This window comes from Hemitrygon akajei, unplaced genomic scaffold, assembly GCF_048418815.1.
Source record: "Hemitrygon akajei unplaced genomic scaffold, sHemAka1.3 Scf000074, whole genome shotgun sequence".
NCBI lineage: Eukaryota > Metazoa > Chordata > Chondrichthyes > Myliobatiformes > Dasyatidae > Hemitrygon > Hemitrygon akajei.
Genome location: NW_027331960.1, coordinates 798,150 through 817,218, shown reverse-complemented (window position 1 = coordinate 817,218; position 19,069 = coordinate 798,150). Strand labels below are relative to the sequence as shown.

The 19,069-nt window shown below is 45.0% G+C and overlaps 1 protein-coding gene and 1 long non-coding RNA gene across 2 annotated transcripts in view; one reads left to right on the top strand and one right to left on the bottom strand.

The window, feature by feature from the left end:
* The window catches only part of LOC140722306 (uncharacterized), a 532,443-nt gene that overhangs the window by 10,123 nt on the left and 503,251 nt on the right, over nt 1–19,069 (bottom strand). The window contains exons 4-6 of the mRNA XM_073037092.1: nt 4,468–5,959; nt 4,192–4,385; nt 368–434 (exon numbers count right to left, since the gene is read on the bottom strand). Coding sequence (XP_072893193.1) covers nt 368–434; nt 4,192–4,385; nt 4,468–5,566 — 1,360 coding nt within the window. The 5' untranslated portion in view covers nt 5,567–5,959. The remainder of the gene's footprint in view (nt 1–367; nt 435–4,191; nt 4,386–4,467; nt 5,960–19,069) is intronic.
* Nucleotides 1–19,069, top strand: part of LOC140722301 (uncharacterized) — a 1,042,646-nt gene that overhangs the window by 852,918 nt on the left and 170,659 nt on the right. The gene's annotated exons all lie outside the window — the stretch shown is intronic.

Here is a 19,069-nt window from a genome sequence, read left to right as displayed (position 1 = left end):
TCCTGTTTAGTTTTATTCACTCCAAAATGGCCACCTAAGGGCATACTGTGGGCCAAAGTTAACATTTTTATCTTATAAACTTTAGGAACTACAATTCGGTGAACAACTGTCCGTTCCTCACTCACAGGTATAGCAGGTGGCCTCCACTTCCTGATTAACACTCCATCCTTGAGATAATACCCGACTTGCATTTTCTTAATCTCATCATCTCAGAGAGCGGTTTCTTTTAAAACTTCAATCTCAGTGTCTCGGTTCTGTTCTGCTATAAACTCCTTCCTAGACAGGGATAAGTCTTTCTCATCAGACTTGCTACCTGAATCCTGTTGAAACATTGAAGGCAGAAAAGTCCCTGACAGGTCAGCATTACCTGAATCCCGATTTTGGCTATCATGGGTATCAGAATCATGTTGCACAGAACTGTCTGCGTCGGCAGACTTTTTAGCCACACTTGGGAGTTACTGCACAGGAAGGATAAATGTTAAAATCCATCTGTCGGTCACCAGTCGTTGGCTTAGTTGTCAACTGCACTGCCGGAACTACTTTACCATCTGCCAGGTCATTCCCTAACAGCAAAGTAACATCTTCCACTGGTAAACTGGAGCATAATCCAATCTTAACAGGTCTGGAAACCAACCCTGACTGTAAAGTTACCTTGTGCAACGGCACAGAAGCCCCAATGCCTTTAATAAAATGCCGCTCCCAATGCCTTTAATAAGATTTACCTCACCAGTGTTAGTCTCATCACCAAACTTTAGAACGCTAATATAAGTGACAGAGAAGCCCCAGTATCTCAAAGAATTTTCACTGGTACTGGGGTTGACCGTTCCTTTACTTATACAAACCCATCTAACATAAAATGATCGAATCCCTTCTTAACTTGGTCAGACCTCTCAGTTCTTAACTGAGCTTCAACAGAATGTTCAGAACCCTGTGGGGTTATAGGTGCTTCAACATATTGTACACAGGCATTTGGGACTGCCTCCTTTTTATTTTTCTTATTCAGGATAGAACAGTTAGCCATCATATGAGCAGCTTCTTACAATAGTAACAAGACAGACCAGAATATTTCTCCTTCAACTGCTTCCCTTCATTCTTACTCGTGTCACTAGTCCCAGCTTTAATTTCTGGTTTACCCTGGTGATCCCTGCTACTCTTTTGGAAACTCTTATTCTGGGTAAATTTAACATTATGAGTTAAAGCGAACTCATCTGCTAATCTAGCAGACTCCTGCAATGTAGCAGCATCCTTTTCATCTAAATACGTCTTTATGTCATCAGGGACGCACCTTTTGAATTCTTCAATTACAACCAACTCTTTCAAGCTGTTAAAATCATCATTTATATTTTTATATCTGCACCAGCCAAAACACAAACTTCTCACAAGAAAATTCAATATAAGTCTGGTTCACAGATTTCCTTTAATTTCTAAACTTTTGCCTGTATGATTCTGGGACCAACTTGTAAGGTGAGCACAGCCTGTTTCACTATGTCATAATCAGCTGCTTCATCAACTGTCAAAGCAGAATATGCTTGCTGATCCTTCCCCTCAATTACACATTGTAAGAGAATAGGCCAACCCTTTTCTGGCCACTTTAACCTCCGAGCAACCATCTCAAAATGCTGAAAGTATTTATCAACCTCTGCCTCGTCAAGTGGAGGTACCAATTTAAGTTCCCGCCTGTCCTGAAACTTATCACCAGAGTCTAACGCTAGACCCCTTTGCTGCAATCTCTCTATCTTTTCCAGCTCAAACACCCTCTGTCTTTCTGCTTCCTCCCTCTGTTTTTCTGCCTCTCTAGCCTCAAACTGCCTCTGCCTTTCCGCAGCCTCCATCTTTAACTTTTCTAACTTGTAATGGAGCTCAAGCTCACTAGGTTTACTTTCAGGAAACACCTCCAACTCCTCCACTTTAAACACACCTCAGATACATGATGTTCAGCTATAATCCTCTGCATCTGTGCCTTCCTCATTGTCAATTTCACCTTAGCAAGTTTAAACCTTTTCACAATACACAACAACACGATCCTTCTGGCGTCCTCTAATGCCTCAGAGGTTGGTGCTTCCAGACATTTATCAACATCCATTGCTGCTGATTTTGCACACACAAATAAATCAAAAGGGATTTCCCCAATGAAATCAATAATTAATTAATCAACCAACACGCCCTCAAATTTGTTCATATCCCAGATGCAGGCCCCAATTTTGTTGTGAACAAATATTTAGAAACTAAAGCTTTAGAAATTAAACAGCAGCAATAGACTACTCCTGGAGTCTAGTTTTGATGTTAAAACCACTATCTTTATTAGTATCTACTTATAATAAAGTAAATTAAGCAAGATAAACAAAAGATAACAGTGTTATGTGTATATATATGTGTGTAAATTGTTACGTACCCCATAACTGGGTCACTTACCAGCAAAGATAGAGAGGTCCGTTGAAGTCTGATGGTACTATTTTTAACAGTATTTATTGATAAAAATACACAAAAATAATATCAATGCAAACATACAGATAATATACGTCATCAATACCAAATCTAAAAGCGCGGGTATAATAATAATCAATAAGAAATAACTCTATCGTTGTGTAGGGGATAATGTATTGTCCGATGGAAATATAAAAGTCACTCAAGTTCATGCAGGCTGCAGCCTTTTGTTGGAGTCAAGAGAGACAGATGTTTTAAACTTGCCTGATTTCCTTTTTATGATGTCGATCCTTCGAGAGTTCCGTTTTTGTAGTCGGTCCTTTAGCTAAGCCGATCCGTGGAAAACTCGTCATCCGGGCAAGGATGGACACACACACGAGTCACCACCGGCAGTCGCTATTAAACGCTGTCACGGGATTTCTATCGTTTCTCCTGGTGCGTCTAAAGGGGTTGTTCCCCAGACCCTCTTTTATCCTTACTCACGGGGTCTCAGATGTCAACCAGGTTGGGATGATGCAATCCCTCAGCCAGCCCCCTTGGCTCATTCCCTGAGGGCTTCAAATAAATAGTACAGTACTCAATACACAATTCCGTCTCCAAGAGACAATGGCCGTTTCCCGTGGCTTTGTATCGCTGAAGGGCCAGGACATTCCAAACCCCATGTGGATTTTGCGTGTCTTTCTCTCATTTCCTGCGTCTCCTGACCTGAATTAATAGCGATCTTGCAATTCTCAAAAAGGTGGGGGCTACTTTGTACCCTTCAGCCCCTCAGAGTTGGGGCACAGGCGTAACAAAATATAACTCCCAAACTATTGAGCTCGGTGGAAACAAGGCTTAGAGTCTTGAGATGGTAAAGTATGGAAGTTCAGTTCATCCACGGAATAGGTGATGAGAGAGAGATATTTGTAATCCAGGGTAAATGTCGAGAGAAGGCAATTACGTCAAATTCCAAAGGTTCCATTGTGGTGAAACGAGAGAACAGTTGCTGTAGATTTTATGCTTCATCGTTTCAAATCCACATACGAATTATCACCGAAAGTGACTTGTCACAAGGGGTATCGCCTTCAAGTGAATTATCACACCACATCCAGCCAAGCGTTAACACATAAGTAGTCTTCACAGGATACCCCAAATCCGATCCACACCTATGGATCAAATGAGGTGATAACCACACATTCGATGTATGGTGAATCAACACTTAACCCATCCTTGTGGGCATAGGAAAGCTCTAAACAGTGACCCTTGGCCACTAGTTCCCTGGTTTCGATCCTTCCATTTTTTCTCCTTCATCTCCGCCTGACTCTGAGTGTCTGAGTCCTCGGTTAAAACTAAACAAGCTGTGAGCGATGTAAACAAGCTGCAAGCCCGACTGATTTGCCTTCTTAATCACTCTCTCTCTTAAAATGAATGTCCTCAGCAAGCAAAAGCAAGGAATTAATAAGAATGTGAACTGACTGGTGTGCCAGTAGTTGGGATGACTGAATGAATCCTTTCCAACATTCTGAGCAGGTGAATAGTTCAAAATGTGTGAACTGACTGGTGTTTCTGTAGGGTGGAGGACTGAGTGAATCCCTTCCCACAGACTGAGCAGGTGAATGGTTTCTCCCCAGTGTGAACTCGCTGATGTACCTTCAGTTTAGATGACCGAATGAATCCCTTTCCACAGACTGAGCAGGTGAACGGTTTCTCCCCAGTGTGAACTGACTGATGACTCAGCAGGTTGGATGATGAAGTGAATCCCTTCCCACAGACTGAGCAGGTGAATGGTTTCTCCCCGGTGTGAACTGACTGATGTCTCTGCAGGTTGGATGAATCAGTGAATCTCTTCCCACAGACTGAGCAGGTGAATGGCTTCTCCCCAGAGTGAACTCGCTGGTGTGTCAGCAGGTGAAATGACCGAGTGAATCCCTTCCCACAGACTGAGCAGGTGAACGGTTTCTCCCCAGTGTGAACTCGCTGATGTACCTTCAGTTTAGATGATTGAGTGAATCCCTTCCCAGACTGAGCAGGTGAACGGTTTCTCCCCGGTGTGAACTGACTGATGTCTCTGCAGGTTGGATGACGAAGTGAATTTCTTCCCACAGACTGAGCAGGTGAATGGCTTCTCCCCAGTGTGAACTCGCTGGTGTGTCAGTAGGTGAGATGACCGAGTGAATCCCTTCCCACAGACTGAGCAGGTGAATGGCTTCTCCCAAGTGTGAACTTTCTGGTGACTCTGTAGGGTGGATGAATCAGTGAATCTCTTCCCACATTCTGAGCAGGTGAATGGCTTCTCCCCAGTGTGAACTTTCTGGTGACTCTGTAGGTGGGATGACTGAGTAAATCCCTTCCCGCAGACTGAGCAGGTGAATGGCTTCTCCCCAGTGTGAACTCGCTGGTGTGTCAGTAGGCTGGAAGAGTTGATGAATCTCTTCTCACAGACTGAGCAGTTGAACGGCTTCTCCCCAGTGTGAAGTCGCTGGTGTCTCACTAGTATTGATGCCAAAGTGAATCCCTTCCCACAGTCTGAGCAGGTAAATGGCCGCTCCCCGGTGTGAACTCGCTGGTGAGCCATTAGGTCAAATGACCGAGTGAATCCCTTCCCACAGTCTGAGCAGATGAACGGCTTCTCCCCAGTGTGAACATGCTGATGACTCTGCAGGCTGGATAACCGAGTGAATCCCTTCCCACATTCTGAGCAGGTGAATGGCTTCTCCCCAGTGTGAACTCGCTGGTGTGTCAGTAGGCTGGAAGAGTTGATGAATCCCTTCCCACAGACTGAGCAGGTGAACGGCCTCTCCCCAGTGTGAACTCGCTGGTGTCTCTGTAGGGTGGATGAATCAGTGAATCTCTTCCCACAGACTGAGCAGGTGAAAGGCTTCTCCCCAGTGTGAACTCGCTGATGTATCTGTAGGTGGGATGACTGAGTGAATCTCTTCCCACAGACTGAGCAGGTGAACGGCTTCTCCCCAGTGTGAACTCGCTGGTGTGTCAGTAGGTGAGATGACAAAGTGAATCCCTTCCCACAGTCTGAGCAGGTGAATGGCTTCTCCCCAGTGTGAACTCGCTGGTGACTCTGTAGGGTGGATGACCGAGTGAATCTCATCCCACAGTCCGAGCAAGTGAATGGCCGCACCCCAGTCTGAACTCGCTGGTGTGCCATCAGGTCAGATGACCGAGTGAATCCTTTCCCAGAAATTCAGCAGATGACCAGCTTCTGACTGGTGTGTCCACAGGTGGGATGACAGACTAAGTGCTTTCTTACACACAGAACAGGTGAATGACCTTGCCCAGTGTGAACTTGCTGATGTACCTTCAGTTGAGATGACTGACTGAATCCATTCCCAATGTCTGAGCAGAAGAATGGGCTCTCCCCTGTGTAAAATGACGGGCGTGCCAGTTGGTCAAATGACTGAGTGAATCCTGCCCCGTAGTCTGATCAGGTAGGATGGTCGATTGAATCCCTTGCTTCACTTCTTAAATATCTAGACAGAGACAGCAAAACTGGTGTGCCATGTCTGAGCTTCCGGGAGACAAATTCCTTCTCGTTTTTAACCTGTAAAAAGATTTACAAAATCCATCACTGGGTGTAGGACAACACTTCGGATGAGATTACTTGAGTTGCCAAGGTCTGATCCAGCATCACACTGTTACAGTGAGGTTCCACCCAAGTTGGACAGAGAAATCATCTTCTAACTGGGCACAGTGCTGGTATCTGGAATGACCATCAATTCTCTGATGCTCTTCTTGTTTCTATAGGAATGGGGCATTTCTGCGGTCTCCAATTTGTGCCTTGGCTCAGTTTGGCTCCCTCCATTTGTATTATTCCCTGTTCCTGCTGAGCTGCATGGGTGCCTGGCCCCACAGTAACTGAAAATTTCTCACACAAATAGTCTTTCTTGACATGCCGCTGGGATTTTCTTATATGTATTATTAACTTAAAGTGCCAGTTGCCTTATAAAAATTTCTTGCTGAGATGAATGGTTGGTCCGCACAGCTGTTAAAGGCTCTTGCAGAAAAGTACCAACAAAGAAACAGGCCCTTTGGGCTATCTAGCTTGTGCTAAACTATTTAAACTTCCCATTCTCACTCCCCTACCATTCAGGTCCCTACACAAAACTCCTTAAATGTTGAAATCCAGCTCGCATTTACCATTTGTGTTGGCTGCTCGTTTCGCACCCAGATGACCATCTGTGTGAAGAAGTTTCCCCTCATGTTCCCCTTAACATTTCACCTTTCACCCTTAACCCATGGCCTCTGGTTGTAGTTCCACACCATCTCCGTGGTTAAAGCCAGCTTGCATTTTATCTATGCCCCTCTATCACAATTAAATCTCCCCTCAATCTTCTACATTCCAAGGAATAAAGTCCTAACCTGTTCAATTTTTCCTCGTAACCCAAGTCCTCCAGACCTGGCAAAATCCTTGTGAATTTTCTCTGAACTCTCGGAACCTCTTTTACAACTTTCATCTATCTACTGTTGTCAGTGCTTTGGTTCATGAAGGCCAATGGGATGAAATCTTTCTTTCCGTCTCTATCTAACTGTGATACCACTTTCAGTGAATTACAGACTTGTATTCCCAGGTCCCTTTCCTCTAAAACACTCCTCAGTGCCCAACCAGTCACTGTGTAAGACCTACACTGGTAGGTCCTACCAAAGTGCAACACCTCACACTTGTCTGCATTAAATTCCATTTTCCATTTCTCAAACCATTTTTCCAGCTGGTCCAGGTCGCACTGTAAGCCATGATAGTCTCCCTCGCTGTCCACTACACCCCAATCTTGGTGTCATCCACAAATTTACTGATCCAGTTAACCACACTATCATCCAGATTACTGATATAGATGACAAACAACAACAGATCAAGCACTGATCCCTATGACACACAACTAGTCACAGGCCTCCAGTCAGAGAGGCAACCATCTGCTTCCACACTCTGGCTTCTCCCAAAGACAGTGTCTCGTCCAATTTACTATCTCAACTTGAATGCTGAGTGACTGAACCTTCTTGACCAGCCTCCCATATGAGACTTTGTCAAGTGCATTGCCGAAGTCCATGTAGACAACATCCACTGCTTGCCTTCATCCACTTTCCTGATAACTTCCTCGAGAAACTCTATAAGATTGGTGAGCCATGAACTACCAAGCACAAAGTCATGTTGTCTATCCTTAATCAATTCACATCTATCCAAATACTTATATATCCGGTTCCTGCACATAAGTTCCAATAACTTTCCCCTACTGATGTCAAGCACACCAATGTACAATTTCTTAGTTTATTTTTAGAGCCTTTCTTGAACAGCGGAACAACATTGGTTGTCCACCAATCCTCCACTACCTCACCTGTCACTAAGGATGATTTAAAATATCTGTGCTTGGGCCCCGACAACTTCTGCACTTGTCTTCCAAAGGGTCCCAGGGAACAATTTGTCAGGCCCTGGGGATTTATCCATGGCAATTTGCCTTCAGACGGCAAACACCTCCACCTCTGTAATCTGTACAGTGTCCATGAACTTGATGCTGCTTTGCCTCACTTCTATAGACTCTGTATCCACCTCCTGAGTAAATACGAATGCAGAAAAAAATCTCCCCCATCTATTTTGTCTCCTCATATGGATTACCATTCTGCATTTTGTAAAGGATTATTTTTTTCCCTTGCAATCTTTTTGCACTTAACATATCTGCAGAATCCATGAGGATTCTCCTTCACCTTGTCTGCTGGGGCAACCTCATGCCTTCTTTCATCAGTGTTCACTTGAATTTCCTGTATCTCATAAGTAGCCCATTTGTTCTATCTGCCTGTATGCACCTCCTTTTTATTGATCTGGGAGATGAAAACCAAAGGGGTGATAGAGCTGCATGGTGGGGGGTGGGGGTAAGGGGGGTTAAACTAACGTCTCAGGGGGAATGGATGCCTGAATAACAGAACAGATAGTGGAGGTGTTGTGGAGACAGGTGTTGTTCAGACCTCAGACAAGGTCAGGAATGAAAAACGTTGAGCATGGTGCAGTGAATATGCTGAACCCTGTATATCTCAATGCAAGGAGCATGATAGGAAAGGTGGATGTGTTCAGGGAATGGATCAACACCTGGAATTAAGATACCAGGATCTGGCAACTGTGGACTGGGACAGGCTGCTTTATGGCAAAGGTGTGTTTGGTAAATGGGAGGCCTTCAAAGTGAAATTTTGAAAGTACAAAGCGGGTATGTGCTTGTCAGAATAAAAGGTAAAGATAGAAACTGCAGGGAACCTTGGATTTCAAGAGATATTGAGACCCTGGTGATGCACAAAATGGAGTTTCATAACAGGGATAGGCAGGCAGGTTCTTATGAAGTATAAAATATACAAGAGAACACATAAGAGATAAATCAGGATGGCTAAAAGCAGGCATGAGGTTGCCATTGCAGAAAAGATTAATCATCAGGGATTCCAGAGATAGATTAAGAGCAAAAGGATTTTAAGGCACAAAGTTGGTTCTCTGGAAGACCAGAATGGCAATCCACGTATGGAACCAAAGCAGATGGGGAGATCTTAAATATGTTTTCATCTCTATTTACTCAGGAGATGGACAAAGGTTCTATTGGAGTGTGAAAAGGCCACATTAAAATTGTGGACCCTGTACAGATTAAAGAAGAGATGTTATTTCACTGTTCAATATAGATCATTGAGCATAGAAATCTACATCATATTCCAGGCCATTCAGCCTATAATGTTGTGCCAAACCACGTAACTTACTCTAGAAACTGCCTAGAATTTCCCTAGCACAGAGCCCTCTATTTCTCTAAGCTCCATGTGCCTATGTAAGAGGCTGTTAAAAAACCCTATTGTATCTGCCTCAACCACCACTGCTGGCAGTGGTTTGCACACACACACTATTTTCTAAGTAAAAAACTTACCCTTGCCATCCCCTCGGTAACTATTTCCAAGCACCTTAAAACTATGCCCCCTCGTGTTAGCCATTTCAACCCTGGGGGTAATACCTCTGGCTATCCACACGATCAATGCCCCTCATCACTTTATAGCCCTAAAAAAGGGTCTAAACATCAGAAAGTAAATTATACATTGCTTTGAGGATCTGTTAGAATTATGAGGGTATAGATAGGGTAAATGCAAAACAGCTTTTTCCACTGAGGTTGGGTAGGATGATAACCAGAGGTCATGGGTAAGTGGGGAAGGTGAAAATTTAATGGGAACATTTGGGAAATCTCTTTAATGAAATGGTCGTGAGAGTGTGGAATGAGATGCCAGCAAAAGTGGTGAATATAAGCCCAGTTTCAACAATAAGAGAAGTTTGATAGGTATTTTGATGGTAGGGGCATGAAGGGTGATTGTCCCTGTGCAAGTAGTTGCATTAGACAGCTTAAGTGTGTTCTCAGCATTGACTAGGTGGGCTAACAGCCTGTTTCTGTACTGAACTTCTCCATGTTTCTATGACAGAGAAGCTGGCCAAACTTGTAAGGGGAAAGGTAGGAGTGACAACGGAGCAGCAATGGCTGGAGTTTCTGGGAGCAATTCGGGAGCTGAGTGATCAATACATCCCAAAGAAGTGGAAGCATTGGAAAGGCAGAATGACACAACCATGGCTGAAATGAGAAGCCAAAACCAACATAAAGACCAAAGATAGAGCAAACAAAAGAGCAAAAAACTATTGGGAAGCTTTTAGAAACCAACAGAAGATGACAAAAAAAAGTCAGATGAGCTCGCATGGATTTATGATTTGTGGTCATTAATGAGTCTTGGTAGCACCCAACTGTCTGAGGCATTCAGAAGAATAAAATATCCGGGGCCTCAATATCTCTTGAAAACCAAGGTTCCCTGCACCATTTACCTTTCAACTTTTATTTTGACAGGCACATACAAACTAAACACCCTCAAAATTTCACTTCTGAAGGCCTCACACTTACCAAGTACTCCTTGGCCAGAAAACAGCCTGTCGCAAACCATACTTATCAGATCCTTTCTGATACCATCAAAATTGACCTTTCTCCAATTTAGAATATCAATCCATGGTCCAGACCTCTCTTTTTCCATATTTACTTTTGAATCTCATGGCATTATGATCACTAATTTCTGTCATCAGCCCTGGATCATTTCCTAACAGCTTATTGCACACTTCTACGTCGGGATTCCTACGCACTGATTAAGGGCACATTTGACAAACTTTACCCCATTTAGTCCTTTTACATTATGGGAGTCCTAGTCAATATATGGAAAGTTAAAATCACTTACTGCATCAAGTTTTGTTTCTTGGCATGGTCTGTGATCTCTCTAAAATTTGTTCCTCTAAATCCCTCAGACTATTGGGTGCAACAATGTCCCAATCATGGCTACAATATTGTAATTCCCTGCCCTGAGCTCATCTGGCTTTCCTACGATGCTTCTTGCATTGTGATATACACAGCTCAGCACAATCATCGCACCATGCTCAGCCACTTGATTGCTGACTCCATCTGAGGTCTGAACAACTTCAGACCAAGCCTGTAAAGATGGGAATCTGTCCCCCCAGTTTAACTCCCTACTGCTCCAATACTTACCAACTAAGTTAGCCAACATGATTAAAACAAATAATATGGATTGGCCTAACAATGACCAAAATCGAATGTGACGAGCTTTGACATATTGTTGGGACCATGACTTTCAAATCCCAATCAACCCAGAAGGGAATTAATATTAAAGGTGAAGATGTTCAGTGGGAAGAAGGATGCGAGAGGGCGATATCTGGGGATCAGAAATGGGAACAAAAACCTACCAAGGGACAGGTGGGGACAACAACCCGTTTTCAAATTAACAAGCAAGGATGCTTCCTGCCGTGAGTACCACCCCTCAGGAAGAGCCCGACGGAACATTGTAAGTTGCTGGAATTCCAATTCCATTTATGATTGATATGCCGGCAACCACAACCACTCTCAATCAGGAAATAATATCGGAAAATGGATTCCAGCTATCAAACACTACAATCACTCTGTCTGGGTTCGAAGGCACGGAACGCACATATTCACATACACAGCCACTACAGGTGGAATTCCAGGGGTATTGAGAAAAGCCAGTATTATGCACCCCTCTAGGGACAAAGTTCCCAGTCACATTAGAGAGGTTAAAGGAAGAGGAGAACAGTGCATTACTGGCCGAAGTTCCGGATTTCCTCTGGCGACAGACAGGACAGGTGGTTCCCCATACCACCGTGAGGGTTTGCCTTGGGTTCAAGCCAAAGAGCCTGGGGTTTCCTTGCCTACACCCTGATGAAACAAGCCCTCCAGCACCGAGGGAGGCTGGCCAGACTTGGCCGCATGCCAACTCTGATACTAGAAGGACTCGGGTGAAGACAGGACATCTGGTAAGACACTCTTTTAATATTGACCGAACCCAAGAGGCTGTACCCCATCTCTGGGCAATCTCAGGCCATGAAATTGGCCTTGCTTGTTAATTTCTAAAACTGCCCCCCCATCCGGATCACCATGAAAGAAGGACAGACTCTCCCATCCACTCTGCAATATCCCCTCAAGCCCGAGAACTGGAATGTTTTATGAGAATGGAAGCCCTTTTGTGGATCCAGCAGGGAAACAATATTCTGGCGATGCGATAGTGACAGACAGTGAAGTAATTGAGCAGGCCTCTTTTGAAGCAGCTGTCTCGTCCAGAAGGCTGAGCCGTTTGCTCTGACTTGTGCCTGTATCCTAGCAACAGATAAAAGTGCGAACAATTACACGGACTCCCGTTATGCATTTGGAGTTGTACATGACTACCGGGCTGTCTGGGAACATGGGGATTCCTGCTTTGCTCTGGCCACCCCATTAGTAATGCCTCCTTTGTAAACAACTTACTCACCGCTCAAACAGCTACCTCGAGTTTTGGCTATTATTAAATGTGCGGCCACACCCGCATGGCCAACCAGGTCACTGAACTCAATGCTTTAGCAGATTAGACAGCGAAAAGTGCTGCACAATCCTCGATAGTTGTAGTCTCTCGGGTTCCCATCAAGCAATCCTCCGTGACTCAAGCAGAAACGGGTTTGCCAGACATGTGGGAGGTACGTACTTTTCAGGGGGACGCCTCTGAGGAGGAGTGCAAGCTGTAGTTCCAGGTGGGGTGCCAGAAAGACCCCGACCGTGGTTTCTGCATCACCCCAGCGGGACAGGTTTGTGTTCCTACACAGTTTTTACCTATATTGGTCAATTATGTACACACCTGGAAAAGGAGGGAATGGTTTGTTAACCTGCACACCGGGTACGACTCCCTTGACCATTTTCGTGTCTACAATTTGATGTTACTGAATTACCTAGAGTACATTGCTATAGATACTGCTTAGTTATTATAGATGCATTTAATAGATGGATTGAAGCTATTCCAACTACCAATAATACTGTTATGACTGTTGTGAAGGTATTATTACGGGATATAATTCCCAGGTACGGCCTGCCAGAGATGCTGAGCTCTGACAATGGTCCACATTTTGTGGCTAAAGCAAGTGAAGGGGTGTGTAACAAACTAACTATCAAGCAACAATTCCAGTGTGTACACCACCCCACGGGCCACTGGCTTAGTGGAAAGAGTCAGTGGCACTCTGAAGAGTAAATTGGCCAAACTAACAGCGGAGACTGGACTCACTGGTTGAAGGTCCCACTGTTAGACCTATTCTAACCCATGAGGGTCACCCCACAGGGGAAAACAGTGTTCTCACCAGCTGAAATCATTTATGGACGGCCCATGAGGACACCCTGTGGACCAAGACCTTGTGCACCATTGTTCCCAGAAAGTCTACCAGGTAAATTGGATATGCATACCCTCGGGGAAGAGATGGGGAAATACATATGCCAACTAAACAAAATTTTCCAAGCATTACATTCACAGGTACGACAGGCTTACAATGAAGAGAACCACCCCGCAGAGAGGAGTGACTATCCCAACCCTAGAACCTGGGAATTTTGTCCTGACCAAGAACTGGGATTGAGGGAAACTCAGACCTCGGTGGAGAGGACCATATTAGGTACTACTGACCACTCCACGGCTCTGAGACTGAAGGGGCAATCTCGGTGGATACATCAAACAGACTACAATCGTGTTACTGAAGGAACTGAGTAGAAGGACTCTCTCGGACTAAAGGAAAAAGTATTGGTTGATCGTGGTGAGATGAACCACTAGGCTTCTTGTCATTTTAAGAGAGAGTGCCTGAGTGACGTCAGCCGCCGGCTTTCTCAGCTCCTGTTTGATTCTTACTGAGAGAGAGGGAGGGGTGGAACTATTTGACTCTGCAGCGTGCTTACACTTGCTCACAGCTTGTGTTCACATAGCTCGCAGTTTGCTTTATTTAAGCAAGGACAGTCAGAGACAGACAGTCAGATGGAGAGAAAGAAAGAAGATGGAAGGTTCGAAACAAAGGACCTAGTTGCCGAAGTTCACTGTTTGAACTCTCCTGTGCCCACAAGGGTGGGTGATTATTGATCCAGCAAATACCTGGAAAATACCTGAGGAGGAAGGTAAAGCTGCGTGAGCGCGGGTGACGTCAGTGGCGAGCGCGGGCTTTAAAAAGCGACCCACTTTCAGGAGCGGGCAGCGGATGTGCGCAGGAGCAGAGTGCTGGGCTTTGGCTCAGCGGGCTTCAGCGCAAGAGGACTTCGGCAAGAAGCCTGCTTTTCATTTATTCTGACTAATCTGGGATCAGGTAATGGGGGAGACGGTTAGAGCAGTGGTGTGCTCCGTATGCAGTATGTGGGAGGTCAGGGTCAACACAGTTGTCCTGATGACCACACCTGCAATAGGTGCATCCAGCTGCAGCTCCTATCAGACCGAGTTAGGGATTGAAGCAAGAGCTGGATGAACTACGGATCATTCGGGAGGCAGAGGCAGAGATAGATAAGAGTTATCGGGAGGCAGTCACACCGAAAAGACAGGAGGTAGGCAAATGGGTGACAGTCAAGAGAGGCAGGGGGAGCAGACAGAGAGAGAAGAGCACCCCTGTGGCCGTTTCCATCAAAATAAGTATACTGTTTTGGATACTGTTGGTGGGGATGACCTACAGGAATAAGCTGCAGTGGTCCTGTCTCTGGCACTGTGGTTGGACCTGCGACTAGGAAGGGGAGGAGGGAAGAGAAGAGAGCAGTAGTGATAGGGGATTCTATAGTCAGGGTAGGATTTTGATAGGAGATTTTGTGGGGAAGACTGGGAGTCTCGGATGGTATGTTGCTTCCCTGGTGCCGGGGTCCGAGACATCTCAGATCGGGTACAGGTTATTCTCGAGTGGGAGGGCAAGGATCCAGATGTTGTGGTCCATGTAGGGACCAATGACGTGGGTAGGATGAGTGAGGGGGTCCTGCGTAGGGAGTTCAGGGAGTTAGGTGCGAAGCTGAAGAGCAGGACCTCCAGGGTAACAATCTCAGGATTGCTACCTGTGCCACGTGCGAGTGAGGCAAGGAACAGGAGGATTATAAAGATTAATACGTGGCTGAGAGGATGGTGCAGGAGGGAGGGCTTCAGGTTTGTGGATAATTGGGCCTTGTTCCAGGGAAGGTGGGATCTGTTCCGTAGGGACGGTTTACACCTGAACTGGAGTCGGTACTAACATTCTTGCAGGGAAGTTTGCTAGAGCTTCTTGGGAGGGTTTAAACTAAATTTGCATGGGGCGGGGATCCAGAATGTGAGAGAGGATAGCGAGAGGATGAATAAAGGACAGGTGGGGACTACACGGTTCCGAAATATTGTGTAGTAGAGGAAGGTGGGGCGGAACAAGTGATAAGGAGGACTCGTGTACAGAGGGATGGTCTGACGGAAGATGGAATTAAATGTGTTGCAAGAATAAGTAAATGTAGGAAGGACAACAAAATTCTAGGGGCGTATAGCCCGATGGGAGTTCAGTGAGCTGGGTTAAGCACAATAGGCAGCGATTCAAACAGAGAGAGGAGAAATGGGTTAAAAATTCTATATCTGAATGCACGAAGTGTCAGGAATAAGGCGGATGAGCTTGAAGCCCAGGTGCGAATGGGTAACTATGATGTTGTTGGATAACGGAGACATGGCTGCAGGGAGATCAGACCTGGGAAATGAACGTACAAGGGTATATGTGCATGTGGTAAAGGTAATGTCGCAGTAAGTTATGGGGGATTTCAACATGCAGGTGAACTGGGAGAATCAGGTTGGTGCTGGACCACAGGATAGGGAGTTTGTAGAGTGCCTACGGGATGCATTCTTGGAACAGCTTGTACGAGAGCCGACCAGGACAAGACTATTCTGGATTTAGTGTTATGTATTGAACATGATTTGATAAGCGATCTCGCAGTAAAGGAGCCATTGGGAGGTAGTGATCACAATATGATAAGCTTTTATCTGCAATTTGAGAAGGATAAGGGCAGCTCGGAGGTGACAGTGTTGCAGATGAACAGGGGAAACTATGAAGCCATGAGGGAGGAGCTGGCCAAAGTTGACTGGACGGATAGCCTAGCAGAAAAGACCGTGGCAGGTATTCTTGGGAATAATGCACAAGGTGCAAAATCAGTTCATCCCCCAGAGAAGGAAGGATTCAAAGGGGGGAAAGGGGCCTCAGTGGTTGACAAAGGAAGTCAGAGACTGCATAGCATTAAAAAAAAAGGGAAATATGACAGAGCTAAGGTGAGTGGGAGGACAGATGATTGGGAAGTTTTTAAGAAACAACAAGAACTTAACTAAAAAGAGAATACGGGGAGAAAAAAATGAGGTACGAACGCAAGCTAGCCAGGAATACAAGGAAGATAGCAAAAGCTTTTTTAGGTATGTGAGAGAAAGAAGATAGTTAAGAACAATGTTGGGCCCTTGAAGAATGAATTGGGTGAAATTGTTATGGGAAACAGAGAAATAGCAGAAGAATTTAATGAGTACTTCAGATCTGTTTTCACTAAGGAAGACACAAGCAATCTCCCAGATGTATGGATGGGCCAAGGACATAGGGTAACAGAGGAAATGAAACAGATTGACATTCAGAAGGAAACGGTGATGAGAAGACTGATGGGACTGAAGGCCGACAAATCCCCAGGTCCAGATGGTCTGCACCCTAGGGTACTAAGAAGGTGGCTCTGGAAATTGCGGATGCATTGGTAATCATTTTCCAATGTTCCTTGGATTCAGGATCAGTTCCTGAGGATTGGAGAATGGCTAATGTTATCCCACTTTTTAAGAAAGGAGGGAGGGAGAAAACAGAACTATCGACCTGTCAGCCTGACATCGGTGGTGGGAGAGGTGCTGGAGTCCATTATTAAGGATGAAATAGTGGCAATATCTAGATAGCAGTGATAGGATTGGGCTGAGCCAGCATGGATTTACCAAGGGTAAATCATGCTTGACTAATCTGTTGGAGTTTTTTGAGGATGTAACCAGGAAGTTAGATGGGGGAGATCCAGTGGATGTAGTGTACCTCGATTTTCAGAAGGCATTTGATAAGGTCCCACATAGAAGATTAGTGGGTAAAATCAAAGCTCAGGGCATCGGGGGGAAGGCATTGACATGGATAGAAAACTGGTTGGCAGATAGAAAGCAAAGGGTAGCGGTGAATGGGTGTTTCTCGGAATGGCAGGTGGTGACTAGTGGGGTGCCACAGGGCTCGGTATTGGGACCACAGCTGTTTACCATTTACGTTAACGATTTGGATGAAGGCATAGAGAATAGCATCAGCAAATTTGCTGATGATACTAAGCTGGGTGGCAGTGTGACATGTGATGAGGATGTTAGGAGAATTCAGGGTGACTTGGATAGGCTGGGTGAGTGGGCAGATACTTGGCAGATGACGTTTAATGTGAATAAGTGTGAGGTTATCCACTTTGGGAGTAAGAACAGGAAGGCAGATTATTATCTGAATGGTATAGAGTTGGGTAAGGGAGTAATACAAAGAGATCTAGGAGTCCTTGTTCATCAGTCACTGAAGGTGAATGAGCAAGTGCAGCAGGCAGTGAAGAAGGCTAATGGAAAGGTTGGCCTTTATTACAAAGGGAATTGCATACAAGAGCAAGGAAATCCTCTTGCATTTGTACAGAGCCCTGGTGAGACCACACCTGGAGTACTGTGTACAGTTTTGGTCTCCAGGGTTAAGGAAGGTCATTCTGGCTGTAGAGGAAGTGCAGTGTAGATTCACGAGGTTAATTCCTGGGATGTCTGGACTGTCTTACGCAGAGAGGTTAGAGAGACTGGGCTTGTACACACTGGAATTAGGAGATTGAGAGGGGATCTAATTGAAACATATAAGATTATTAAGGGATTGGACAAGATAGAAGCAGGAAATATGTTCCAGATGCTGGGAGAGTCCAGTACCAGAGGGCATGGTTTGAGAATAAGGGGTAGGTCATTTAGGACAGAGTTAAGGAAAAACTTCTTCTCCCAGAGAGTTGTGGGGGTCTGGAATGCACTGCCTCGGAAGGTAGTGGAGGCCAATTCCTTGGATGCTTTCAAGAAGGAGTTAGATAGGTATCTTATGGATAGGGGAATCAAAGGAAATGGGGACAGGGCAGGAACCGGGTATTGATAGTAGATGATCAGCCATGATCTCAAAATGGCGGTGCAGGCTCGAAGGGCTGAATGGTCTACTTCTGCACCTATTGTCTATTGAATGTGTGATTGTCACTTTGTTTGATCCACTGGAGTGGATCTTTAGGTTTGGCAGTATCCTGTGAAGACCACTTGTGCTAACCCTTGCCTGGGGGTGGTAATTCACTTGTACAGGGTAACCCGTGACAAATCACTGTTGGTGATAATTCCTATAATCCATATGGGGATTTTGATGGAGTATCCCATGGCTACCACATTTGTTAACCCTTAACTGGATTTGGGTGTGTTATGTGGTAACCACTTGTGAGAAAGAGATTCTGTGGAAATCACTGTCCGTAATACTTTGTGTGTTGGACCTGGATTGGGAGTACCTTGTGGAATCTACCTGTGTGTTAACCCTTGCCTGGGTGGTAGTTCCCTTTGAAGACGGTACCCCTGTTATCAGCTAGTTTTGGTGATAATTCATAATGTGGATTTGGAACAAAGACGGATAAGATCTTCGGCGACTGTTATCCTGTTTTATCACCGTGGAACTTGTGGAATTGGAAGCAATTGCCTACTCTCGACATTCACCTTCGATTACAAATATCTCTCTCTCATCATTTATTCCGTGGATGAGCTGAACTTTCATACTTTACCATCTTAAGACTCTAAGCTTGGTATTCCCTGAGCTCAATGGTTTGGGAGTTATATTTACACATATGTACACACATAACACTGTTAACCATAGAACACTACAGCACAGTACAGGCCCTTCAGGCCTCCATGTTGTGCCGACCCATATAACCCTTAAAAAAAATGTACTAAATCCACACTACCACATAACCCTCTATTTTTCTTTCATCCATGTGCCTGTCCAAGAGGCTCTCAAATAGCCCTAATGTTATAGTCTCCACCACCATCACTGGCAAGTCATTCCAGGGACCCACAACCCTCTGTGTAAAAAAACTTACCACTGATGTCTCCCCTAGACTTCCCTCCCTTAATTCTGTACAGATGCCCTCTGGTATTTGCTATTGCTGCCCTGGGAAACAGATACTGACTATCCACCCTGTCTATGCTTCTCATAATCTTGTAGACCTCTGTCAAGTCCCCTCTCATTCTTCTACTCTCAAAGAGAAAAGTCCCAGCTCTGCTAACCTTGATTCATATGACTTGTTCTCCA